Source organism: Aptenodytes patagonicus, chromosome 1 (genome assembly GCF_965638725.1).
Source record: "Aptenodytes patagonicus chromosome 1, bAptPat1.pri.cur, whole genome shotgun sequence".
NCBI lineage: Eukaryota > Metazoa > Chordata > Aves > Sphenisciformes > Spheniscidae > Aptenodytes > Aptenodytes patagonicus.
In genome coordinates this window covers 51,047,737-51,075,050 of record NC_134949.1, presented here as the reverse complement: position 1 = coordinate 51,075,050, position 27,314 = coordinate 51,047,737, and the positions used below count along the sequence as shown (strand labels likewise).

The 27,314-nt window shown below is 42.3% G+C and overlaps 1 protein-coding gene and 1 long non-coding RNA gene across 5 annotated transcripts in view; one reads left to right on the top strand and one right to left on the bottom strand.

The window, feature by feature from the left end:
- Positions 1-776: 776 nt before the first annotated feature.
- LOC143158469 (uncharacterized) lies at positions 777-8,397 on the bottom strand. Of its 2 annotated transcripts, none has more exons than XR_012995001.1 (3): positions 8,299-8,397; positions 6,402-6,469; positions 777-3,946 (listed from the first exon to the last, which is right to left on the bottom strand). It is a non-coding gene; the product is annotated as an uncharacterized LOC143158469 (long non-coding RNA). The 2 variants fall into 2 exon arrangements; XR_012995000.1 differs by having other exon boundaries at positions 8,314-8,397.
- The window catches only part of EEA1 (early endosome antigen 1), a 73,015-nt gene continuing 53,871 nt past the window's right edge, over positions 8,171-27,314 (top strand). For 2 of the 3 annotated variants that reach the window (XM_076334428.1, XM_076334420.1), the window contains exons 1-3: positions 8,171-8,254; positions 16,925-17,017; positions 19,924-20,046. In XM_076334428.1, the coding sequence (XP_076190543.1) occupies positions 8,231-8,254; positions 16,925-17,017; positions 19,924-20,046 (240 nt within the window). In that variant the 5' untranslated portion in view covers positions 8,171-8,230. The remainder of the gene's footprint in view (positions 8,255-16,924; positions 17,018-19,923; positions 20,047-27,314) is intronic. The other variant, XM_076334438.1, reaches the window with a different exon arrangement.

Here is a 27,314-nt window from a genome sequence, read left to right as displayed (position 1 = left end):
CAAATAGTAAAATTGCAGGCCTGGTGCAAACTTATCCTACCCAATAAAATGCGTTAGCATTGTTTTAAAGCAATACCTTTCTTCAGGCCAGCTTTATAATGGATTTGATGGGGTTTTCTTTGCCTGCAATCAACTTACAGTCAGCAGAAAGTGCTTTAACGCTATATCCCACACTCTTGTTAGTTCAGAAGAAACAGAAATACAGTGGCGCATGCGCATTTGATCCAGATTAAAATTGTATTGTCAGTTGACCCAGTAATGCATGTAGCTGGCATTAAAGAAAGGAAGCCTCAGCTGTTGAAGGGTTGATTCTTGAGAACCATGTAACCACATAGCATTTCATCATCCCACAGGAAATGCGTGTGTTACTTTTTCCTTCATTGATTCCCACTGCCTGTTTGTCCTACGCTTTGGTGTACACATTTTATTTTTCATTTATAAATTAGCGGTTTTTTGTTTGCAAACTTTATCTAGTGTTTCATGTAATTACAAATCTTACTGGCTGTATGCGAGGAAAGGAACATGATGAATGAAAGGTCCCACTCATTATTCTTTCAGTGTGAACATTTTAACTTTAAAAAGAAAATGCTTAACTGAGAGAGATTTGTAATCTTCCTTTGCTTATTCCCAAGATTCTTCCTCATGTCTAAATCATTACTACAATTGCTACATAGACAGGTTTGGCTAGTACTGCGAGAAAATCAAGGGCTGGCCAGCAGGGCATTTAGCAGTGTAATACTGTACAGCTTAAAAATAGCATTTTGGATCCTAGATTCAGTAAATTTCTAACATTAAAATACAAATCCGGAAGACTTTGAGAGGTTAAGTTTATGGTAACAGATGCCATTAAACATTGTGTGATTACTCTAAAGCTACAGGAGTGTTTGTTTACTGTTTCAAGAAAGCCTGTCAACCTCCTTTTATAGTTAAAATTTGTCCTCTTTATTTAGCAGCCTCTATTCTGACCGTTTAAAAATGTTTAACTGAATTGCTGATGCAATGCATGTACACAATGACTCCCAACAAAGCCAACATTTATTGCATCTGCTTACATACAAAGCCATGAACAAATAGCGCATTAATTTTCAGAGAGAGAGGACAGTGTTTGAATCAGTGCTGTACGGACCTTCGTATATTTAAAAAAAAAAAAGCTTGTTACTACATTTGGTTAGATTTTTCTTTGAAAAAAACCCCACAGACCTTCAGCTTTTTAGCAATTGTTCAGAAGGGTGATCAAAACAATGCCCAGAACTCTATTATCATTAAATCGTCATACACGACATTGAAAATCCATCTTATGTTTCCACTATAACTAAGAGAGTCCTAATAAGATTAATTTAAATGATCAGCACTACTGGCATCCTCTACAACCTGCATAACTAGGGCTCCCCTGCTTATTTCATTTGGCTTTTTAAACGTTTTGCTGAAAAATCTTTGAAATAGCCTCAAACGTGCCTAGACTGATGGAGATGAGTAAGTTTGTGTCTAAGACCCAAAGAAAGAGAAGCTACAAATGTATGTTAGCACATACCAAAGTGAGCAGATAAGTAACCCCAAAGAATGGGTTATTTAAAATACTTGAATTTTACTCTGCAGTGGAATTCCACCAATCCCCCGTCTTCTTCCTATTTACCCATTTTCTGTGCCATTTACTGGAAAGCGCCTAGGAAACTTGCCAGCAAGAGCTAACATCTCTGAAGTAACAGGATCAGAATGGCCAATGGTATCACCACAGCTTTTTAGGGTGGAATTTGAAAGTGTTTGTTTTCTGGCAGGCTTTCAACTTTATGCAGAATAATTTCTTAGCTGAGGCATTTGGCAAAGAGTGCTCTGCATGACTCAGCGGCAGATCTTCTCCATCTCAGATTTTGGTTATATTAATATCAGGTTTATTTTTTACATGAACTCATACATATTTATGACTTAAGCTCTCTTGCATGCTGCTGGGCTTTCTCTAGTTCCAGTGCCTGTCTCTCCAGCTACTCCAGCAAAGCTACACGGCATACTCCACACAGTGATTCAGTCTTGGGGTGGGTGGAACAAAAATCAGTCACTGGAGCAATTTTTCGTTGTTAATAGAGACAATTCTATTATTTCTGTCTTTAATTGGGGTTAGCTGGGGGGGAGCTGTGCAAATCCTACAACGTTCGGGTTCTGTAACACTAGATAGAAGTCATGACTTTGAGCTCTTGGATTTGGTATTAAAGCTAGCCAAGCAACCTTTATTAGTACACACACTCATTACTCATGCAAGTAATTGCACTGACTTGAAAGAGGCTTTCTGTAGCACAGGAGCTGGCCTCCAGTTGTCAGCTCTTTGTTATAGACATCATCACAGAGTCAGCCTGGTTCTAAAGTAGCTGAGAAAACACACTCACCCTAAGACACACAGAGTGAAGTACTGATGCTCGGGACAACCTCGTCAGTACCTCCAGTGAAGAATTGAAGTGCTGTTATTTTCCTCTGTATTGAGAAGGGAATGGGTCAGGAAAGATTGGTGACTAGTTCAAACATAGACTAAAACCACCCTATGGGTTTGCCTAGCTCCTTAGGGAACCAGAGGTGACCTCCTGTGTCTTTCAACTTCCTTTCCCTCTGCTCCCCACCACATACCTTTTGAACCCATGGGGCAGTTTAAGTCTAAATGGAAAGAGGCGTAGATGTCTCAAAAGTAATTACATTTCTTGGGTTTCTGACAAAATTGATGACTGGGTAGAGGTAAAAGATCCACATTTATGCTACTGGAAAGATCAGCAAGCCAAGCTGATGTACCAGGAGCTCCTGTGCAGCTCTGGACTGACCACAGCACATCCCGTCTCCTGTGTGGTGGGGCCCTGAGTGGCCTCGGAGAGACAGAAGATGGAGTTTCTGTAAAGGTGAAGCCGTGGGATATGTTCTTCATTGGAAAGTAGGCTTCATTTCTTTCACTGCTCATAAATCATTTGGTTATCACCACCTAATTGATTGCCAATAAATTTACATTAGTAGTAATATTTGACTCTTCTATAATGCTTTTCATCACAAGATTCCAATTTCTTTTCACAATAGAGAGGTATCAGTATTTTCTTTTTTATTGGTGGTCAGCGTTACTCAGAGGACTAGTTTTGGGCTGAGTACAAAATTATACGCGGTCTCCCAAGTCTTAGACTAGTGCCCAAGCCACTGGATAATCTTGATTTGCTAACACCAGTTTAAAACCACCCTAAGTATTTTTCCAGGCTAAACAGTTGTTTCCCCTAAAAAAGCTGAGGGGGAGCCAAATGGTAAACAATGAAATTCTGAGACTTCAGTCCAAACTGTCAAACTCTTTTGAAGGCAAGATAGATGCTGTCACTTTAACACTTAGGCATTGTCCATTTTAAAGTATATTCCTACATAAATAGTAAGATCAGTAACAAATACAGATTTTCATATTTTGAGAACTCTGAGAACCCTTTTAGCTGTTCTTAATTGGATATCTTAGCTCTCCTACGGCTATTGTGGAGCAGATGTGCCCTATATATACAGGTGGCAGGTGGGGAGGGACTGGCAGCTGCCTTCCTTAGCACTGTCTGGCAAGGTCCATGTACCCCCATTATAGGGCAGTGGCCCATCTGTGCTGCTAAGCAGCTCCACCTTCAGTTGAAAATGCATTTGTGCCCAAATCTGTACTTCATAAAGCTCCCAAATTTTGTCATACGCTTTTATGACTTTGTGTCTTCATAAGTCTACAAAAATTGAAACAAAATGTGGAATTTCTGTAGTTTCCAATCTTTTCCACCTTTTTGACTTTTCGCCTTTATGTGTCACTTTTAAAATTACTTTTTCTTGATGTACTGTGAGTCTCACTGATGTCTCATCCCAACCATCTAACACTTATTTCTCCAAAGAGCGAAATCCATTTCACCAAGAACTTCTATCATCAAGTGTCTTCTGCTGTTGGCCTCTTCAAGCTTATTGGTGCTGCCTGCAAGAATGACAAGTTTCAGCTGTAGTTTCTCAGCAAAACAAAGAAAACATGAATTCGAACTGCACTCTGCATATTTTGTTTGCAAATATTTTTGAGGGACAAGAGCATCAATAGCTGAAACATTCTTCTTCAAGGTAGTTTTTCCTTCACAAATTTTCATTTGTCCAGCCATGTTCTTCTTAAATGACCATTCCTAGTAGGCATTTTGATGAAATGCTGCTTTGATTTAGAACACCCAAATCCCTAATTTTCTATGAAATACATGCTCATAAGCCACTCGGAGGAATTTGAAAATCCCAGATGTATGTTTTCTCTTGGTTTCAGCAATGTTGTAACTTACGCTGTACTACTTATGAATTACAGGTTTGCACTTACAATAGCTTCCTTCTTTTTCTAGTCACAAATTTACTAACTTAATCTGTTTATGAAATGTTATGTACTTTACCATCATTTTAGAATCCAAACTCCAGGTGGCAGGTTTTCTAAGTCATTGAGGACTGAACAGGAGATGATGGCTGTAATCTTTATGTCTATGTTGACTCCTTGGCTGCCATGTCATAAATATGCACAGTAGTTGTTGTACTAATATTATAAACAATTTCCAAGAGCTAACAAATTTGCTGTGCTTGTATGGAGTATTTTAAGATAAATTACTTCTTTTGATCAATAATTTCCATAAGGTAACTTGTTCTTGGGGTTTGGGGGGAAGGGCTTCATATTTAAATTGTGTGTAGAAGCCAGTTTTCTGCAATACCTCAAACATGGGTTTGATGGAGGAGCTTGGCTGACGAGATAAAGGGGAGTTTATGGAAAGTTTTCATCTTTGAAGACAGATGGTTGACAACTTTTTAATACTCTTATTATTTTTCTTTGTCTGTTCCATGGTTTGTGATGCGGATTTTTAACATGATATTACTTTTACCTGCTAGTTGTTATGGTTTTTAACATACAAATCCTTTAAACAAACTGTCTTCAACTGAGTTTCATAGAGTTTAACTTGAAAGGAGAGAGTGTCATAAAAAGATGTGGGTAAATTTGAAAGCTACTTGCTGGAAGTATGTGAGCAGCATATAGTGACAGTCAAAAATGTACAGTTAAAGAGCTAGGAAAAAAAACCCAACCAGAGGCTGATGCCTTTTATAAATAAGATACTTAAAAGCAACACCTTGAAAAAATGGGATACCTTTCCAGTGCAGTATGTCATGAACCAAAGGAGCTTGTGACCAAGAGATTTTGAGGTCGGGAACTTAACATGACTGAAAGTAATCATCCATATAAACACCGAAAACATGTAGGACAGTAGCCCAGAGTCTTTGCAAATTTATAGGCCACAAGTCTAAGCGAGCATATGTGCTGTGGACATACCACACATTATTTTCCCTGCCATTTTGTACCAAGTGATGGTGGTTTCTTGTGGCCCTCAGTCATGGCAGATGATTGCATGGGCACCGATTCCTGTGAGCCATGGTCCAGGAATCATTGCTTTTATTTGGCTATATGCATAGCCATTAAAAAAAAAAAAAAGGCAGTTATCTGTTGGAAGGTCTGAGAGATGTTGGTGCATGCTGGCCCATCCTGAATACTGCTTGTACAGTCAAAAGATTGATTTCAGTTCTCTACTGAAATAAAGGCATGCTGGCTTCTGCAGGTGTGCAAGAGGTTGATGTAGTTCAGACTTTCAGCCTTTGGCTTCTGTTCAGAGGATGAAATACCCGCTTCCAGCTGGATCCAGGAACGTCTTTGCCGTGTGTGTGTTCTGAGACTTTCTGCCACCAACAGACTCCACAGAAAGGCGCCTTTTAACCCTCCTGTCACCAAACCCCTCACAGAGTTTATGAGGTTGGACGAAATAAAAATTTAAAACTCTCATGCCTGAGGACATCAACTATATTCTAACAGCCTGCGATTTCAGTATTAGGGCAGCACATGGTATGAATTCATAGGCATTACCATACACACAATAATTGAAACCAAGGACTTCCACTGGAAATGGGACCAATTTAATCTTTTTTTTCTAGATCTCTGCCCCAAGGGTGATTTTTTATGTGCATTCTCTGGTATTTAGTAAAGGCAGTCACACTGCAGTCTTTCCTTTACAGGCGGGAATCAATAGGGTCTCCCTCCTCTCCCTGGCCGCCTATTTAAATTTGTAGGAACTTAATATCTTTGAGCCTTATCTGGCTCTCTTGTATTTGATTGAAATTGGGCGATGGATTCAAAAGTTACTGAGGGAATGACGGGTGGACAGGAAGACAGAAGCATATGTTCACACAAACATCCACACAAATAAAGGATCATGCATTTCCTTGCAAGACTTGTCTAAGAAAATCCTCCTCTGATGTAAGACTTTTAACTAGTGTCCTCACATCTCTATCATGTTCCTCTGAGCACTCAGGAATTGCTAACCTGGGAGAGTATAAAATGTGTTGCAAAGATGGGCTGCTTAACTTACCTGGGTACGGCAAATTAAGCACTCCAGCAGTTCATCGTCTAGGCTGTCAATTGCTCTTGTTGAAATATCTGGTAAAGGGAGTGAGATATTAAAATTTGCAGTAATTTTGATTAGATTTAGAGTATGTCTACAGCCTGCCTAGATATTTAAGGAACTGTACAGCCATACAAGAACAATCCTTTTCCCATCGTTAATCCCACATACAAAATTCAGAAACAAACCTCATTACTGCCATAAGTATGCCAAATTTCAAAGCCATTTCGTACTATGGACACATAAATGAAAATGATCTAATGGATGGGACCAAAGATGTCACCGCTCATCAGCTGAAGCCATTACCAACTGCGTGTGCACTCTTAACCCGCCCCAGTTGTGGACTAAATGACATTAGCATGAAACACACTGGAGCCTGTAGCTGGAGTAAACCGAGTTCAAACACATAATGCTGCTGTGCCTCAAGCCTTAAACTGCTGCTGCCGAATCCTTCTGGTCATGTGCTCGTAACTCACGCTAAGTCTGAGGATTTTAGAGTGCTTAGAAATGTCAGCCGTTGAGTGGAAAAATGTTTTCAATCTTTGCAGCACAACTGGTGCTCTGCTACGATATTTGCTCTACTTGGCGCAATTAGTCATTGAACAGGTTTATTATTTACTCATGACCCTTTATCTTGCATCCAATATGTAAAAGTCGCAGCTTTAGAATAGAATAGGGAACTGTAGCATGTTAAATTACGTATTCTAGAGGCTACTGGTATTCCAGCAACTCTCCTGCCATGTCTCATGTAGGTTTTTGCCTCAGCACGTACAGCTATAGATTCTTTCTTGGTTGAACTGATGTTTTTGGGCTGTACTTTTTTTGAAGGTAGGTGTGTGCTTGTGCGAGCAGAATGTTCTTTTCTGATACTTAAAAAATACCCAATGGTTCATGCCACAAGGTCGCCTTTTCAGTTCAGGGCTTGAAGGAAGCAACTGCTCCTTCAGAATTAAATTTTCAGTTAATTGTCCAAACCAGAATGCCGTAACAATACTCCTTTAACATGCATTCCTCAGTGCTTTCAATACCGGACGACTAACAGAATAAACACGGAGCTGTGTTTGCGCTTTGCCTCAGTGAGCCCTCAGCTGCAAGTTCAAACTACAGTTTCCTTCCCCTGGCCAGGACCCGATTCCAGAGAAATTACAGTAGCGAGAGGGCCCTGCAGCTGCCAGGCGCCCGGGGCAGCTCCTGAGGGGACAAGGCCGTGCTGCCGAGGGACTCGAAACCCGCCCGGCCTCCTCCCAGCCAGCAGGCTGCGCGGGCACTGCACGCCGGGCGGGCAGAGGACGACGGCCGGAGGGAGATACCGCCGTCCTCCCTTCTCCCCCGTTCCTGCCCTCAGCAGCCGGGACGTCTCCCGGGCGGCAGAGACAGAAAGCAGGGAGCAGGCGGGGCACCGAGAGCTGCGGTGCTGGGCCCGGTGCGGCGGGAAGGAGCCCAGCCCGGGCCCCCGGCGCAGACCCCGCGCCGCCACAGCCACCCCGTCCCGCCGGCCTGGCGTCCTCCACCCGGGCGCCCTCCGTCCTCTCTCCCCCATTGCATCTTCCCTCGGCTCCCCGCAGCCGGGCGGCAGCAGCCCCGTCTCCGCCGGGCCCGTCCCTCCCCGGGGCGGTGCGGTGCGGTGCGGTCCCGCCCCGGCGCGGCGGCTGCCCCGCCTCCCCGGCCGCGGCGGCTGTCACGGGGCGAGCGGGCCGCGCCGCGCTCCTGCGGGGCGGGGGCGGCGCTGCACGGGGCCCCGCGGCTTCCCCCTCGGCCTGGCCGCGGCCGCCCGGCGGCATCCGGGCTCCGCCACCATGTTCAGGCGGATTCTCCAGCGGGTAAGACAGCGAGACCCGCCCCGGCGGCGGCGAGGGCGGCGTGCCTTGCCTTGCCTTGCCTTGCCTTGCCGTGCCCTGCCGTGGCGTGGCGGGGAGGTGCCGCTTCCTGGTGCCGGCCGGGCTCAGGGCCGGGCTCCCCGCGGCGGGGCCGGAGCCACCGGCCCGGCCCGGCCCGGCCCGCCTTGCGGCGCAGGGGAGGGGGTAGGCCCGTGGCGGCTGCGGAGGCCGTGAGCTCGTCCGCCGCCGCCCCCTCGCCCGCCACGGGGGACGGCCCGAGCCCCGACGGGGCGGGACAGGACGCTCCCGCGGTCCCGCGCCGCGTCCCGGCTGGGGGCGGTGTCGTCCCCCGGGCTGGGCGGGGGTGCCGGCGGCGGGCGGGCTCCCGCGGCCGGGCGAGGGGCCTGTCGGTGGGGCGAGGGGCGGCCCTGCCCCGGCGTGACTCCTTCCCTCAACGCGGCGGCGTCTCCGCCCGCTGCCTTCCCTCGTCGCCGCGGCTGCGGGCCGCCCGCGCTTAGGGCAGGTTCAAGGGAAGCTCGGCCTGGGGAGAGCCGCCGTGGGGACCTGAGGTTATTTCCCTGGGGGGCAGCTAGCAAACGTGCTCCTAACGCCGAAAGCCAGCCTGGCGGCCACCGGCCAGCTGTCTTCCTTATTTTAGGAACCGGCTTTTCCGGCAGCTCAGACTGGTTTGAAAGGCCAAGTTGTGACACTCGTTTATGAAACCCTTCTCGCCTTCCAAAATCCTCTCATATCTCCGCGGCGGTGCTGGCCGCCTTGTAGTTCGCTTGTGGCTCGGGTGGAAGCTGTCAGGGAGGTGCTGGCGAAGGGCAGGTGTCGGCATGGCTCAGGGCTCCGGGAGCCCTTCATCGCTGGTGCTTGGCTGGAGGATGCACCGAAAAGGGTTGAGTCACGCCGGCGGTGGGAAGGCAGCGCTCCAGATCCCGCACCGCAAGAGAGCGGTGTTGGAGTCGTGCAGAAGGCGCTCATGGATAGAGGGGAGACCAGCTGCCCTCTGTGTTTTGTCTGGTGTTTCTTTTGAAGTGTGCTGTCTGTGTAACACCTCTGTGAAAGGGTGTTTTATTGGAAATGCTGGCATGCTTTTCTTATCTGCCATGCAAGGAAGCGTTGCTACAAGAATGAGAGTCAACAGAGGGGAAGAAAGTACATCGGTATGCATACTGCCAACTTTTTCAGTGTAAAGCATACCTCAAATTGTTTTTCGGTCATAGACCCTGAGCAGGTGAAGATCGCTCTTGGTCTATTTGGAGCTTCGTGTTTACAGGGAAGAACTTCCTTCCTGAAGTTTGATGGGAAGCCCTGCTAACAAGCAGGGAAACTTAGTACGGATCTAATTAAATATTGGCAGCATTTAACTGGATGTTTATTGATACTGAGAAATAACAGGCCGTCAAGGAAAGCTTCTATGATGTAGGAAAAAGCTTGATACAGTGCCAAAGGAAATTTGCCCCTGAGTATAAGTTCAGCTAAACACTTCCTATAAAAATCTAAAGTCGGTGCAAAAGTTTTTTGTGTGTTAGAAACAGACATCTTCTCTGAAAAGTTTAAAGAAATAACCGTTCCCCAGTAGCTTCCGAAAAGTACAGGATTACAGCAGAGCTAATTGCTAAACAAAGGTGAAACAGACTTCTTTCTGCCCCAAAAATAAATAGAGAAATGCCAAGATTTTTAAAGGTGTTAATCTTTTAATTGGTGCAAATAACTATGCTTTTAAAAATCCAACTCTTATTAAAAGGGCTTTAGGCCTTTTATAAAAGTAGTGATTGTATACACAACCACATACATACCATTTTGACTTACAATCTGCGGTTGGCAAGCTATGAAAAAGACTTTTAATGTCCTTTGGTGTTAATAGTGAGCCTTAGCTTGCTGTCAAATTTGTTCATAAAGAGCATAAGTATTAAAATCTTTCACCTCTCTGAGGCAGTAATTTGAAGGCCAAGGAACCTCCTCTTGACCCTTTTCTTGTGCGTCATTAATGTCGCTGGCAAAAACCCCCACCTTCCAGTCACTGAAACTTAGTTTCTTGAATATGTATTGGGTTTATTATTTGACTATAGGTGATGCCATCCTTTCTAGCCAGATGACTAGTCATTACTGGTGATACAACTTGAGTTATGAAAGTATGTTTAAAAAAAAAAAAGGAATTCTTTACTACATTCCTGTTTTTTGTAACTCAGCTGGCCATCGAGCTGCAAAGGAGGAATACAAAAGCTACAAAGATACTGTTTATAGTTTTAGTCACTTATTTGAAATTCTGATTCTGGAAGTTTTAAAACATCAGATGTTTCTTTTTTGTACTTCTTCTGTTCCCTGATCACCTTTTTATTTCTTCCACAGTTGTAATTTCTGTTTTTAAAAGCATCTTCACAGTGACTTTGGTATATTTTCAAAATAGAAAGTGTTATATACTCGTTACTACTGAACATTGCTCATTTAGTTTTTGAAATTAGTATCTCCATGCTGTCTTCAACTAGGTCCTCATTTTTAGGTCCTTTCCCTGCAAGCTGTTTCTAAATTTTATGTATGTTTTCAATGTGACATCTCGGGGATCCATCTGTTCTGTACTTTTGCACTGTAACCCCCCCTTTTATTCATTCTTGCCACTTTTCAGTTTCATGCATTGTTTGTCGTGCTGATCTAGAAAAAGGTAGTCTTTCCCAAAAGACATCTGTGTGGAATGGCCGAGAGACAACTTTCCTGCCCAGATATTTCGATTTTTGTCAGTGTATTCTTTAGAGAGCTGTCTTTTCTTTATTGTGTTCAACTCCGAAGGCCCTTTGTGGCCATTGTGTCCCCTCTACGTTGTTCGTCTACTAGTGGGACAGTGGCTGTTGCCTCTGGTCTGTTAAAGCAGAGCTTACTTCTTATATTTGCAAGATACCAAAACTTGGAGAAAAAAAAAAAAAGAAAAACCCCACTTTTTGTAACGAGGAGGCGTTTATTTTCAGCTGGTGGAAAACTGATTACTTTGACCTTCTTCTGAGCCTCCTTCCCATCTCTCATGTTTTGTAGTGAAGGACTCATCTGTTGGGGCAGTGTGACTACTGTTTACATTAGTTTTTGTCTTCATTCTTTGTGTTTAACTGGCTGTTAGCAGTTGGTCTGTATTTGGGTGGTAAGATCCTATTGCTCTGTTTCTAATGATACTTGAGTTGTTGGTGTTGAGATCTTGGCGTCTAGGTGGAGAACAGGGCTTTGCAGGCATTTCTGTAGCTCGGGTAGTACAGTCACTTTTTCTCTTACTCCCAGCTCAGGAGCAGAGATATTTACTTGTCTGGGATGCATTGCATCTCATGCGTTACCTATAACTTTCTTTTTTACGTTTATAATTGCAGGGCTCGCTAGATAGCGTATTTACTCGGATGGATGCTGAACTGCAGCTGTGCTTGTGCCCTCCCTGTGGGGTTGAAGGGAGCGTGTGTGCCTCTTCCTGGGCACAAGGTCTGCTTGTGTGGAACTGATGGCGCGATGGGAAAGAAAGGTTTTATGCCCTATGAAGTCAGGAGTCATTAAATTTTACAGTCATAAAATAGCTGTCACACTTCTTTAGAAGTAAACAATATTACTGTTCTGTATTGCACTGTATTCTGTTTCTAGCACTAAGAGTTGTTTGATAACAAGGGCTTTGGCCTTCTTACCTTCTCATGCTTGTGTCTTGTTTGTTGCTTCAGGACCTTAATATGTTTGGACAATAGTGCTCTTCTGTAGTATTTAAATCTGTGCTGGGAAAACTATAAATCCATATTTGTTCAGACTTTCTCAAGGCTTAACATATTTTTTCAAAGGTTTAATTTATTCTGAATTTAAAACTGCTGAAAAGAGTATCATAACTGAATGGAGTGTAGCTATAGACAGATAAATGACTGTGCAAAAATGATACGGTAGCGATCCATATTTATACCCTGCCATTTTAATGCATTAGCTCAACTCATTCATTATATAATTTTCTATTCCTTTTCAGAAAACAAGCTGCAATCGTTGTCGTCCTTTTTGTTGTTAATGATGTTTCTTTATATTAGCTTGCAGTTTTGAGAAAAGAGAGAACGACATTATGAAGTTCAGCATATTACTGCTACAACTCTAGTGCTAGTAGTAGGAACGTATGCTTCTCTGCAAAGTAAACAAATACAACTCGTGACAGCTAGGAAAGAAATACACTCGGTGAGAGCCTAATTTTGCATCAGTCTTTCAACTCCAGGTATGCCTTTAAGGGTCAAATGTTAATTATGTAAAAATACATATACAGGAGCCTGTGTGAAAAATTACTTTTCCTGTGGCATTCATAAGTCATTCTTTTGCTCCCCTGTATAGTCCAACTGAAAACAAAGAGCATCGTTCTGAATCTTTCCTTAGTTCACAAAGTCTGAGTTGTTCAATGTGTTGTGATTTATTTTTTTTATGGAACATGATATAACAGTAGCCTGGGAGCCTACCTTAAATGTGTGTGAACCTATTTGAACATGCAATGATCAATTAAAGAAATATTCCCAATCCCCCATTCTTTATATGGCTGGTGAAGGATGTTTAAATTATATTACAGCCTTGAAAGATAAGTTAATTGCATTTATGGTCTTGGTTTCCATAATGTCCTTGCAAATTTGTATTAAATTTTTGTTGCTAGTCTGTACTACTTTGCAAATGGATGCTATGGGGTGTTTCTCCCAATCTTGAAAGTTACTTAATGACCTCTTTCCTTCCCACTCTTCTTCCCTGTGCATGCCACTCACCAGAAAATGCCACCTATTTGTACTAAGCTTTCTAAATCTAGCTTGGAATTGTGCTTTCTCTTTTAAAGAGAGCACATTGTTTTTTGAAATGTTAAAAGGGTTTTAGCAGGTACTGTTTAATAATTTCTGTCTTGTATATTGTGCGTAATAAGACATGCCATGCAGTGCGTTTTAGTGTGATTATAGCATGTCTGAAGCGTTTCATAAAGCAAATACTTTAATCAATCACGTAGTAATAACACTGTACTTTTAATATAAGCTTTCATCCTGGAGGTTTTAATAATCTCCAATTTGTAGTGCTAGAACTAGCAGAACTTAGTATGCAAATCTCATTGTGAAATGCAGCCAACTCTGGGGTGAAATGTGATGGGCGATTAACAATGCACAGTAGCGTTGTATAAGAAGTTGCGATATAAGGTGAAGAAAACATTGTGCTAATTGTCACCGAAAATTCTTGGTTTTGGGACGAAATGATTCATTAGGTATGCTGAAAGCATGCGCTCAGGTATTGCAAAAGTGGAGGTATATGCCGTCTGTCTAAAGAGATGGTTGGACCATCTCTTAATGCTGTTGCCCAGGCTACCAACTTTTGTTTAGGTTCTCCCTCTGCTCTCGTGTCTTTCTGTCCAAGGCTATGTGAAGGCACATTCTTCAGTTTTTGGAGCTGAAGAGTGGAACAAAAGGCTTCCATTTCTTGTAAAGGATTAGCAGAGAAGTGCATATCCATTAATGCTGACACTTTCTCCATTTCAAAACATCCCATTTCTACTTGTGGATGTAGATGTTGGGACAGATAGGGGTCCAAGTTCTCAGGCTTTCTAGAACAGCTGCCATACAAAAGCCTTTTTATCATGTTCAGATTTCTAAAGCCTTTTTAAAAATTCCTCTCAATAAGAAATTGATTTTTATATCGTGAAAGTTCAGCTCCTTTGTGGAAGAAAGCTTTGACACCTGACCTCTTCATGTTCCCTTATGTAGACATATGTGTGTATATACATCTTCTTTGGATTGTTTGTTTTCGCACAGAATGGATTCACAAGTGAGCCTTACCTCTGGGTTGCATGATTGTGGTTTATGGATTGCATGGAAAGGAACTCTTGAATTATATAAACCAAAGAAAACTGTTTATAACATTAGATGCAATATTCTAACTTGTCTGTCTACTGAGAAACTTAACTACACCTTACCAATTGTTTTAGATATTATTCCTCCGACTGTCAATGCACACAATCCACGTCTTCATTAATGGAGTTACTAAACTTGAGTTTCAGAGCTGTCCTGCAGGACGTGTGTTTCTGCAGGGCAGCGCTTCAGAGATCACAGAACAATTTGGATGGGAAGGGAGTTCAGGGGCTCTCTAGTCTGAGCTCCTGCTGTGAGCAGGACCAGCTTGGAGGTCAGGAGCAGGCGGCTCAGGCGTGGCCTCACGCTGGAGAAGCTTTTCCATATGTCGAGTGGGAACCTCTCTTGTTTGGGTTTTCGTGTCTTGTCCTCCCACTGTGTGCTGCTGGGAGCAGCCTGGCTTCTTCTTTTTGATGACCTCCTCATAGCTGGTGGTGGGGCTGCTGTTAGGCCCTCCCAAAGCTGTCTCTGCTTCAGGCTGAGCCAGCTCTGTTCCCTCAGCCTCTCCCCACAGGGCAGGTGCTCCAGCCCCAGCTGTCTTGGTGGCCTTTTGCTGAACTCACTCTGGTTTATCAATGTACTCCCTGGACTGGGAGAGCCAAAACTGGATGCAGTATCTCCATGTGGTCCAACTGGTGCTGGCCAGTGGAGGATGATCACTTCCCTTGGTCATTTGGCTGGGCTCCTGCTAATACAACCCAGGATGCTGGTGGCCCTCTCTGTTGCCAGGGCACCCTGCTGGCTCCTGTTCAGCTTGCTGTCTGACACAAGCCCCAGGTCCTTTTCAGCAGAGCGGCCTGTGTTGCTGCCAGGGGTTTTCCTTCCCAGGTGCAGGACTCCGCATTTGTCCCTGTTGAATTGCATGAGGTTCCCATCGGCCCATTCCTCCAGCCCATCTAGGTCCCTCTGAAGGGCAGTCCTGCCCTTGAGTGTATCAACTGGTTCTCCCAGTTAGATGTCATATGAAAACTTGATGAGCATGCACCTGTGGTCCATGCTGGGATGTGCCTTGTTTACTGTCTGTATCAGTGACCTGGAGGAGAATTACTGATGCCTTCACTTTGACGTGCTTTGCATGTGCATCGTATTCTTTGCTTACACCCTTTTTTGCCTCTCCTATTACTAACTTGGAGAGCTTGCGTCACCTTGCCTATTGCTTTTGTATGCTGTACTAGAAAGAAACTATGTTGTGTTTTTATTTTCTTTAGAAACATAAAAAAGTAAAACTTAAACAGCTAAAATAAAAAAGACACGGGAGTAGGAAAACCAGCGTATGTTGATCACTTAACTGATGACCCCAGGGAAGGCTGGAATGAGGATAGATGGTCCTCTCCTTACTGTTGGCAGCCCCGATAGCTCGCTGCTTCACCCCTCCTCACTTCCCTTTGACTAGTCTTCAGAGCCTTTCTAAAATTGAACTCTATGTCACTGGGAGTTAAGTCCTTAATCAGTAAACTTGACCTTTTTATTACATATTTTTTTTATTTGATTAGTAATAAAAGGCTGTAATATTTATGAAAGTTGGAAATAGAACGTCCTTTACAAAACAAAGCAGGAAAGTATACTTAATTTTCAAAGTATGGAAAAGCCTGTGTGCTGCAGATATCTTATAAAAGGTTATAAAGCTGATTTGTCTGAAAAAAAAAAAAAGAGGATATATTTGAGCAAAAAAATTCTAAAACAAATAAGATTTTGGAGACGCCAAGATCTAGAAACTAAAACTATTTATCTACTTCTGTCCCTCTCTCTCTAGATTTCAATCTATATATTTAAAAATCTGTATCTTTAATCCCCCTATATTAAATCAGAAAATCCTTTATAAAATTACAAGTATTTCCAGATGGGCTAAAATACTGCAGTAGCATTACTTCATCCCATCTGCAATTGTCATCATGGAATTGGATAATGAACTTTTATTCTTTGTTGAAACTAGGATTGCGTATCAGTATTAAGATAACTTCTTTACTGATGTTTGCTTCGAGAATGCTAACTCTTCGGCCATCAGTCGAGTAGTGGCATGTTGGAGATGAGTAAGAGAAGTTAAATCAAATCTAAATCAAAGTCAGAGTTAAATAAGGATTATAAGTTGTGATTCATCCATCCAGATTTTGAATCAAGTAGTGTTTCAAATTTATTTGCTTATTTTCTCTAAAGCTGTACTTTCAAATCAATACTGTTTTGCTTTCCAACATATTCATAGGATTTTATTTTTATAGGTTGTCTTACTGATTAACATGGTTTAACTTTACCACAGGCTTGACACTTGATTTTTATTTTTATCTTTTCCAAATCAAGGCAGCGTACCTGCTTGTGCGCTTATTGTATCAACAGGGTTCTCACTCTTTAGTTTTCCATCTTTCAAGTATTTAAAGGCTTGTTCAGATTGTAGACAAGTTATCAAGAAAGTAGTATGATACTAGTTTACTACTTCTGAAACTGTTTAGACTGTAATTTCTAGTGTTTCCCAATTTGATATAGAGACCTAATTTAACGTCAGAATGAGTGATATAAGGGCAGAGTTTAGTCTAATTCTTGTGTTGAGCATTCATGAGGGGAAGATTCTGGCCTTTGCTTTCTGATGTTTGCTTGCTCTTTGATGTATGAGAGTCTTGGATAAAAGCTTTTGTGGAAGTGTTGCACTGAAAATTATATAATTGCTTGTCAGCTTGTTTACTTTATTACTCTTGTGGAGGGAAAATACTTCTGTATTCCAGCAAGTAGAAGAGAAGCTTCATGGATACCTACCATGCTTTATTAAATGCAGTCTGTGGACACTAATTTTTCTCTCCTCCTTCTCTTTCAGACTCCAGGTAGAGGTGGGTCTCAGAGCTCAGATTCAGATTCATCTGCCACACCAGGAAATGCCGTGGACGTGAACAATGAAGGCTCCTCCGAGGTACTGTGCACCATATGTGGGACTGGAGTCTTAAACCTTGGGTGCTGTTTCTCTAATTCATGAAGCTGTTGGGAGTAACTTTTTTGATGCCCTACCTCAATAACAGCTGTACTAAAGAAGAATTGGTTGTTATTTTCTCTTCTCAGAAGTGGTTGTTATTTAAATAAAAATAAGGGCATCAAAGCCATATAAATATGCAGCTCTTAATTAGGCTTATCTATCTAAATGGTCACAAGCAATCCTTCCTGCAATCCTAGAGATGAATTATTAAAATTAAAAGCAATGAGACACAGGCTTAAGACTCTTCATTAATAAATCTTTTATGAGAGTTCCGAAAAATAGGGCTTAACATTTTGTCATACTTATACTCCCTTTTCATCTTTCTTCTGCTAAGCTATAATGTATACTGGAAACCACCTCCTCCTCATAAAATATCAAACGTGTTGGTTTTTGTTTGGTGTTGGTGTGTAAATCTACCACTTCTAAATCCTATCAATTTTTTGTGCTGTATGCCATACTTAACCAGCAGAATAAGTTGTTATTCTTGCTTCAATCCCATATTACAATGTCTTTGGATTTACAGTGTTGTCAAATATTAACTGAAAAATGCAAACTGACTTCACTGGCTGTTGAAGCTAGTTTGTGCTAATGTAGCCTGATTACCTAGCTTGAAAATGTTTCAAGCTTAGCATACAAATGCAGTGCAAGGTTAATTACTCCTATTACAGCATTAAAGGGAGCAAAGTGCCCTTTCTTACACTGAATAAAGTGTATGACGATTCAAATACTCCTGTGTTTTCTATGATAAAAGATAAGAGAAGTTTTCACTGTGCTGTTTAAAATCCTAATTGCCTTCCATCTGTGCATCTGCTTATTTCCTGAAGCCTTATTACAGTCAGTATAATCAGACATTCCTTAATATTTTGCTCCATGTTATATGTCACGCATTTGTGAGTCCAAATCTGTTTTGTATGTATATTTACACTGTCCCTGAAGCAAATAAATATTCTAAAAACTCATTACTTTTGTAGTTAATTAAGGCATAAAAATATGCAGTGAGATAATAGCTTCTTTCCAAAGTTTGGCTAAAATTGCACAATTCTGCTAAGATGAGTGCATTATCACTGACTGTACAGCTGGTGGATGTCACAAGGTACCTCAATACTAATGTAGTAGTATTTTCCTGACATAGCATGAGCTTTCAAAGTGGTGGTGTGCCTGCACTATTGCAGCATTGGCTTTTCTTGCTACTGAGTTGAAACTGGGTCAGACCAAAGGCTGCTGTGTCACTTTTGGTTGATACTTTCTCATGTTATACGGTATCTTTTACTTGTCAATAATTTCACTAGTTACAAGTGGCGTGTTCTGCTTAGCATATAATTTCAAAATCTGTTTGAAAGTAAGCTCCGAAGCTGGTGATGGGTTTTTATTCTCCTGAGATTCACACGTTACAGCATGCAACTTGAGCCTTTCTGTTGGTCTTCCTTTTCCTGCGCAGCTGGCCTAAGGTGTTGTCTCTCTGAGAACTTGTCTCCAGGAGCACCGTAGCCAGACTTTGCAGAATGTTTGCTCTCCATTTTATCGTTATGTTCCCACCAGTTGATTTTGTTTTCACTCCAGTTTCTTGGCTAGATCTTCTAATTTGTATTGCTGCAAGATTCAAATGGAGAATAATTATTAAATCTGTGCAGATTCTCATGTTTCCTACCTCGTCAAGCCTGGTTAAAATCAATCCTGATTTTTGAGAATTGCAGTATGAAACAAAAGGAGTGGGGAATTCTGAATTCAAACTGTTCCTTGCTCAAGGAGAGGTGAAAATCTGTTTTAGTCCCATCTGTGGCCGCGTCAGCACTTCAGATCACACATGGACCTGTAATCAAGTCTAGATACTTCTTTTATTCACTGTGCAATCTGCCCAAGGAGGAAACGTTTGAGCCTATCCTACCTTTGTAGCTTAGGTCCCAGTGCAACTCTGTCTGCAATACAGGGTTGCTAATACTCCATGCTTGCAGTAAGTCTACTAGCGTGCTTGTGCTTTCATTAGTGTAATGTGGCTGTGTTAGCTAGACAGGTTTGCCACAGACATCCTTTTTGGAAGGGGCCTCAACCTCTCCATGCATGCACGAAGGGTTGTGTTCAGTCTGCTCCACCTGCCCCTGTAGTGCTCTGCCATGGAGGTGCAGGCATCCTCCAGCCAGCAGTGTGGAGAGAGGCACAGAGCACTTTACTCTCCACCCTGCTTTTTCCTGGTGTTTAAGCATGTAGTGTCTGTCTTGAAGATGTAAAGCTGTTGTTCTTCAGAAACCGGTTTAACTTTTGGCTTTGGTAAATCTCTGGTGAGCATGCTGAGTTTTTTTTTTTAAATTCTACCCAGGAGGGTGCATATTTTTTGCTAAGTGAGTGTGCCAGCCAGGTGTGCAGCTGCACTGGCACCTAGGCCTCTCCTGTTGCTGCAAACTTGCAGTAATTTGCAGGGGTATTTCTGCAATCTCACCACACCACCCTTGTCTCTCTCTGTGAAACATCTGAACACCCTTATGAGAAACTGTGTGGTGGATCTGATGTGATGCCTTATAATGGTCCCTTCACAATTTGTTATGCAGCTTATTCCTCTGTCACATGAAGGGGGTACCAAGAGTGTCTGGAAAACATATAGTAGTATGCAGCATGGTGCTGGCTTTTAAAGTGTGTTTTAGATTTGTTTATTTTCATGTTCTTAATAACTGTTCCTTCTTGCCTTCTCCATGGTATTATGTGGTTTGCAAAAACTATCTTTCCAAAAGGAAAACAAACTTTGCTTTTGGTGATTGTAGAGAACTTTCAGCATAAGAATTTGAACAGCGTTTGAGTCCAAATCTGCTTTTTTGTCTTTATTAGTTTCTTAAAAACAAATATGCATTTCACAGGGCTTCATCTGTCCACTATGTATGAAAGTGTGTGTAACTCCCACTGATCTGTCTGAACATTACCAGAATGAGCACACTGGGACAGAAGGAAGACAGGAGCTTCGTGACCTCCCAGCTGTTACTGTGGGTCTTGTTTATTTTTTTTCAATAGCTTTGGTAATGGGCTGCTTTAAATGAACATACATCTTTTCTCGTGGCTTGGGTGATGGCTTTTCAAATTGTTTCTTTTGATTCCTTGCTGAAACGTAATTTGATCTCTTATGCATGATTCCAAAGTGTACATTCAGCAGTAGAATTAATCTGTGTCTAGCTTTCTGGTTTGCAGTTGTCTCTCACATGAAACATTTGCAGTATTGGGAGACTTGCTGTCACTGATGTATTCTTTCTGAACAGCTTTTGCTTGATATTCTTGTAAATAAGGCTATTGCATTATTTGATTTACTTCACTTCAGACTCAGTGTAGTGATAAATGCAGTATCGGATCTGGTACATCCTTTGTGAAAAGAAATATTTCGAGCTCTTATTAGCTAACTATTTTTAAAACGGATTTCTAGTGGGAGATAGGTACGTTGGGTAAAAGATGGAACAGAGGACAGGAATATAAAAAAATTTAGAAGCTTCTTGAACATGTTTAAGAGCCTTACATGTTGCAGCAACATTATAAAAAGAATTATAAAAACAATTTTTTAATATAGAATTTTACTGGAATTTTTTTATGCCCCAAACAAAATGCAAAGGCTGTTTCAGTTAATAGACATTATAAGTAGTAGTGCATTTCTAAATTCTTCCAATTCCTTATTTTAATTGTGCAGTTTTACACTCCTCAATTGGAAGAATTTAGATTCTGTAAGGTAACAGCCTCCAGCTGCACAAGGCCATCTGAATTTTTTCTGCTGTGAACCTTCAGAGAATATATTTGACTTCTGGGGGCAGGCAGCTTGCCATGCACTAAATGGGTTTGTATGGAGGTGAAGTTTTGCATTCTTTCTGCCAATGTTACTTTTGTTGAGTTTTGGAATCAAAGTGTTTATTCTAGGCTGTGTGAGTGATGTAATTTTGTTGTGTTTGCTGCTGTATGCATTTGCTAAGTAGTGCTTTTTTTCCTTCCCTACACTGGATGTGTATTTACACTTATTTTTGAAGGGAAAACTTCAAACTGTGGGATGTTATTCCCAAAGATGATGAAAGCCATCAGTATAGTGATTATCCTAGAGTTACTTGAGATCTCTTTTCAAGGGTGAAGTGTCACCTGTTAAAGTGAGCAGGATCTGTGGTAAAACTGGCCTGTGCTGCTCTCCTGGAGTGCTGGGGGACCTCCTCAGACCCAGGACACCTGGGGACTGGCTTCTGATTGACTCTTCACTGCCTCCTGTTGAAGCAGGGACCACCTGCTGAGGGACACGGCGGAGGAGCTCACCAAGCCACTCTCCATCATTTATCAGCAGTCCTGGTTAATGGGGGAGGTCCCGGACGACTGGAGTCTTGCCAATGTGACGCCCATCTACAGGAAGGGCCGGAAGGAGGATCCGGGGAACTACAGGCCTGTCAGCCTGACCTCGGTGCCGGGGAAGATTATGGAGCGGTTCATCTTGAGGGCGCTCACAAGGCATGTGCGGGACAACCAGGGGATCCGGCCTAGCCAGCATGGGTTCATGAGAGGCAGGTCCTGCTTGACCAACCTGATCTCCTTCTATGACCAGGTGACCCGCCTAGCAGATGAGGGAAAGGCTGTGGATGTGGTCTACCTGGACTTCAGCAAGGCCTTTGACACTGTCTCCCACAGCATTCTCCTAGAGAAGCTGGCGGCTCACGGCTTAGACAGGTGTACTCTTCGCTGGGTCAAAAACTGGCTGGACAGCCGGGCCCAGAGAGTTGTGGTGAATGGAGTTAAATCCAGTTGGCGGCTGGTCACGAGCGGTGTTCCCCAGGGCTCAGTTTTGGGGCCGGTCTTGTTCAATATCTTTATCAATGATCTGGATGAGGGGATCGAGTGTTCCCTCAGTAAGTTTGCAGACGACACAGAGTTGGGTGGGAGCGTTGATCTGCTCGAGGGTAGGAAGGCTCTGCAGAGGGACCTGGACAGGCTGGATCGATGGGCCGAGGCCAACTGTATGAGATTCAACAAGGCCAAGTGCCGGGTCCTGCACTTCGGCCACAACAACCCCATGCAGCGCTACAGGCTTGGGGAAGAGTGGCTGGAAAGCTGCCTGTCAGAAAAGGACCTGGGGGTGTTGGTTGACAGCCAGCTGAACATGAGCCGGCAGTGTGCCCAGGCGGCCAAGAAGGCCAATGGCATCCTGGCCTGGATCAGAAATAAATAGTGTGGCCAGCAGGAGTAGGGAAGTGATTGTGCCCCTGTACTTGGCACTGGTGAGGCCGCACAGGCTCGACTACTGTGTTCAGTTTTGGGCCCCTCGCTACAAGAAGGACGTCGAGGTGCTGGAGCGTGTCCAGAGAAGGGCAACGAGGCTGGTGAGGGGTCTGGAGAACAAGCCTTATGAGGAGCAGCTGAGGGAACTGGGGTTGTTTATCCTGGAGAAAAGGAGGCTGAGGGGAGACCTTATCGCGCTCTACAACTACCTGAAAGGAGGTTGTAGCGAGGTGGGTGTCAGTCTCCTCTCCCAAGTAACTAGCGATAGAACAGGAGGAAATGGCCTCAAGTTGCGCCAGGGGAGGTTTAGATTGGACGTGAGGAAAAATTTCTTTACTGAAGGAGTGGTGAAACATTGGAACAGGCTGCCCAGGGAAGTGGTGGAGTCCCCATCCCTGGAAGTATTTAAAAGACATGTAGATGAGGCGCTTAGGGACATGGTTTAGTGGGCATGGTGGTGTTGGGTTGACCTTGATGATCTTAGAGGTCTTTTCCAACCTTAATGATTCTATGATTCTATCTCTAGTGCTCTGTTCGTGGTCAAGTCAGGTTGTTATTTTCTTTCTTAACTGGTCACAATGCAAGTGCCTTACTTGAGTAAGCTGTGACTTACCAGTGACAGATTGTGGAATTCCTGATGCGATGATATCATTAGATTGTGGGATGTGAGCCATCAGAGGTGGTTTGGTTACCTGAAGCTACTCTTTCATTTAAGCTGGGTTGTGTTTAACATAGTTTCATGGAGTTGACTACGGGTTCTTGCCCACCTTGAGTTTTTGTTTTTCCACCATCAGTTATTTGTCAGTACTTTTTACTTGTCAATAGCTGATTACAACTTTTTAACTTGATAAAACTTGTGTATTGAGTGTAGCACATGAAATGCAAATTCAGTTGTTTCTAGCTGTTGCCGTTTCCTATTGCTAAAGCTGTGTTTCTTGGTACAGTGATTCAGTAGCTATCTGGAAGAGGTGAGAAACAAAGAATGCTAATATATATAGATTTTTTTTTTTCCCCAGTTTGATCTTTTATTATATCAGTGTGCATAGAAGCATTGAAAAAGTGGGGAAATCTGTAAATCATTGTCATCAATACTAATATGTAAAGTACTGAGCAGCTGATGGTTTGTGTTTGTTGATGGAAAATGATAGTTTGCATTTGCAGCAAACACATTGTGATCCTGAAGCAGCAACGCACCCAGCTTGTCACCCTTCGTTCCATCTTTGCCATTCCTGTGTCAGCATTATAAGAAGAATATAATCTGTTACCAATGTCATCTTATGTAGCAGACATATGAAACATTGCTGAGTTTGACTTACTGAGGCTGGTGTTTGGCTTTCTGTTGTTTGGGGATGCTACTGTAAAAAGTTCAAATACATTTTGTTGGAAACAATGCTGAAGAAGCTCCTGACTTCAGGGTTTTTTTGCCAGTGCATTCTCCTTGAACATGGAAATAGGACATGTTGCAAAGACAGTGTTTGGTCACACTTTGTGAGACCTGAACAATTGTCACTTGGTTGACAAAAGCATTAGTACCTTGCTTTTAATTTTGCCTATAGCTTTCTTCACTAACCTGTCTTCCACTGATACACCCTCCCTGCTGATGAAAATTTTAGTAAGTCAGGTCATTTGCCCCTCTGCTCTCCTTGCCCTTCCCTCCTCTCCGTCCTCCATGCAGTGAGAGTTGGTCTTGTTCTTTAGTCACAGGTGTCTACTCCTGCAGTTCCCAAAGGTGTCTGATGCCCTGTTGTGGGGAAGGATCCTCGCCACTTGCCGACAGCCTTATTTATAGTCTTCCTTTTAAACAGCTCTCCGTGCAGCCCTCACTTTTCAAACTAGGGATTGGACCATATGACAACTGGTGAAAATGACAGTGAAATACTTTCCCCTGCCCCCCAAGCACTGATGAAGCCTTACTTTAAAAGACAAAGGCTTATTCAGCTGCAGGAACAACCACCAAAATGTTGGCAAGTGTCTCTGTCCATATATAGCCAACTCAGCCAAACAAATACTGTATGGAAGTCACTCATCGCCACATTCCTAAACAGGGACATTGTTCCCCAGCTTTCATGTATACAGTGGTGTCACTAACAAAAGCTGTGTGGTGTCTTCTGTTTTGTTTTCTTTTTCCTAAAGGAATGATAAATTTCTAAACCGTGTCCAGCATTTCCTGACTGTCTCCTGATTGTTGGACGTTCAGGACATCTAAACAGTGAGTCAGTTAGAGAGGCTTAGTTTCAGACTTCCCTTCCTGGTTTCTCCTGAGGCATCCAAAAACACTGTATGGTACTCCTGCAATGTTTAGAATATAGTGGCTGTTAATATCTATTGTCTTATCTACAGCTAGGCTAAATCTAAGGCAATTTTTAAACAGTTCTTTTGGGTAGTCTTCATAACTTTGCAGATGTTTAGTAAATACGTATTTCTTAGCTAATACAGGCAAGATATGACCCTGATGATTTCTGAACAGACTTTTCATAGCAGGATTGCCTAGAGTGTTAATTGGCATACTAGTTGTGCAAAAATGTGGGTTTTTTTTGTCTTTCTTTGAAAATACCTCATTCTTTATGGTAGGTTTTTTTCCTACTTGTCTCTTATTGTAGATGCAATTGATTGCATCTTCTGTTTTTATGAATGCCTTTGGAATGTTGCGGAGTGGTTTTGCACAGAACATCACGTCAGTGCTTTAATGCTGATATTTTATTCTCTTTGGCTGCTCTTTCAGTTGCTTCTCATATTAGGTTGCGGTGGCTGTTTTCACCTCAGCGGTACTTGTCTGCTTTGCACAGGAACAAAAATCATTGGTTGAGCTACATTAGTACATTAATTTGCTGCAACACCTGAACAATACTAAGAGAATGAAGAATTAGAGATACTGGTTTGATTTGATTTGGCCATGTGATGCGACTTTTCCTTAAGAAATAGAGAAGCCACTGGATTAGAATTTCTAATTCATGACAAAATTGTAGTCTTGTAAGTTGTGACAGAATTGTAGTCTTACTCATCAATAGTAATAAAAACAGAAGAGAACTGAACTAGAAATTAAGTTGGTTCTATTCTTCTCAGGAAGAATCCAGCTTCTTTTCTGGGAAGACATTGAGTCTGCAGTCTGGTATAAAATAAACTGTAGCAAGACACCTTTTTTCTTTTTGTCCAGGAAGTTAAATACTTACTTGTAAAATTGAAATGGACTACAGGTATTAATTATATAAACCATGACCTTTTTACCTACTTTTCTAATAATTAGAGATGTTATCTGAGGAAGCCACTGTTGTCTTACTGTTTATGTAAACACAGAGGAAAGGGCTTTTTCTGGCGGAAGGCATGGAAGAAATGTCAACTGCATTTTCCTTTTAACAATATGTCAAGGGAGTGACCTAATTTATTTATTCTTTAACTTAAAGTATCTCATGTTTTTTTTATCAGTATGTAAGACTGATTAGGAATTACGAATTTATGAAATGTGGTCTCGCCCTTGCTGTCTAGGCAGACAGTTTAATCTGCCTCTGAGAACTTCCTGAGGATTCAGTTAATTGCTTCAATATGTATTTGGGAAATAAAGCCTAGAAACTACTTGATACATCTTTCAGCTCTGAAACATCAGTACGTTTCTGTCCCCTGGCCCTAAGTATATGCAGTTCCTAATCTGCTGTCCTTTAAAATGTTTCAGCCTTTAAATCACTCTGTAACTGGAGAATATCTGAGTTTTAGCTTAGACTTACTATTTAAATGCTGGTGAAGATGTTTATCTTGTATCAGGGAAGGTTGTGGAGGTTCACCTGCAGTGGAAAAACGTGAGTGGTGAATTTAGAATTTTTCCAAATACTCACGACACACAAAAACGAAAATCAACTCCAGAAAAGTGTTTATGCCTCTGAGCACATGAACATGCCATGCAGCTGTTGAACTTTCAGTTTTTAAACACGCTGGACTTTATTTACAGCATACAGCTTATCGTACCAATACAGTTGTGAAAGAGTTGTTAATGTAAGTCTGTATTCTGAGACATGGGCAAACGTAGGTCATGGCTGGAAGGTGTTACAGCTTTGAGCTTGAATCACAGCTATTGCTTTTTGTTCACGCGGCTCACTGGAAACAGGCTGTAGGCTTGAGTGCTGGCCCAGTATTTCTGGAAAGTCGAAGATGAAGCCCCAAAACTCAAATTTATTTAAACTTAAAGCCTGGTCATGTGAATGCCAAGCATGTTAAAGTGCATACTGGATTGGGCTAAGCTGTCCTATAGCGTATGTATGGTAGAATAGTCACTCATCTTTTCCGTACGGTAAAAGTATCAATCATACTGAAATTCTGTGTGTTGGGGTTGGTTGTTTGTGGGTTGGTTTTTTTTTTTTCCCCTCCCTCCCACCACCACGGTACTTAAATATTTTCCAAGAAGAGTGTTTGTGGAATAAAATTGACTTCTCAGTGGGAAACAGCAAAGTTCCTTGGTTCTTTAAGCTTGACTCATGACATAATTGCTGGGATAAAAATTCAAGATGTTGCAGAAGCTCTGTTTGTATTAGCAAATAGAGCTCTGTGTGTGCTATTCGTGCTATATGGCTCTCTACCACATACAGCTGTAGATCAGCAGCAATCATAGCAGCCTAAATGGGACCACTTGTTCGGTTCTATGCAATATTCAAATGGGATTGGAGAATAGACTAGACAGTCATCAGGTATTTCAAGAAAATGCTTTTTGCTGATGGGACTGTCCTTCAAGAAGAGTCATCTTCTTTCTGCCGGATAACTCCAGTTTTAATTTGTAAAAAAGGAGCTTTGACTAAAGTAAGCTGTGCTTTCACTCATTAATTACTTAAGACAAGGTTTCATATTAGCTCTACAAAGGCCATTTCATTAAAGCTCTGGGGAGAGAAGAGCAGTTGGCAGATGAAGATAGATTTAACGCATGTATATGTAGGTGTCAGGCTCCAGTTATTGATGATGGAGCCTAGGGAGCTGTTATGCTGACCCTGCATATGGCATACACATTTTTTAGGTCAGCTGACTAGTTTCTTCCTCCATT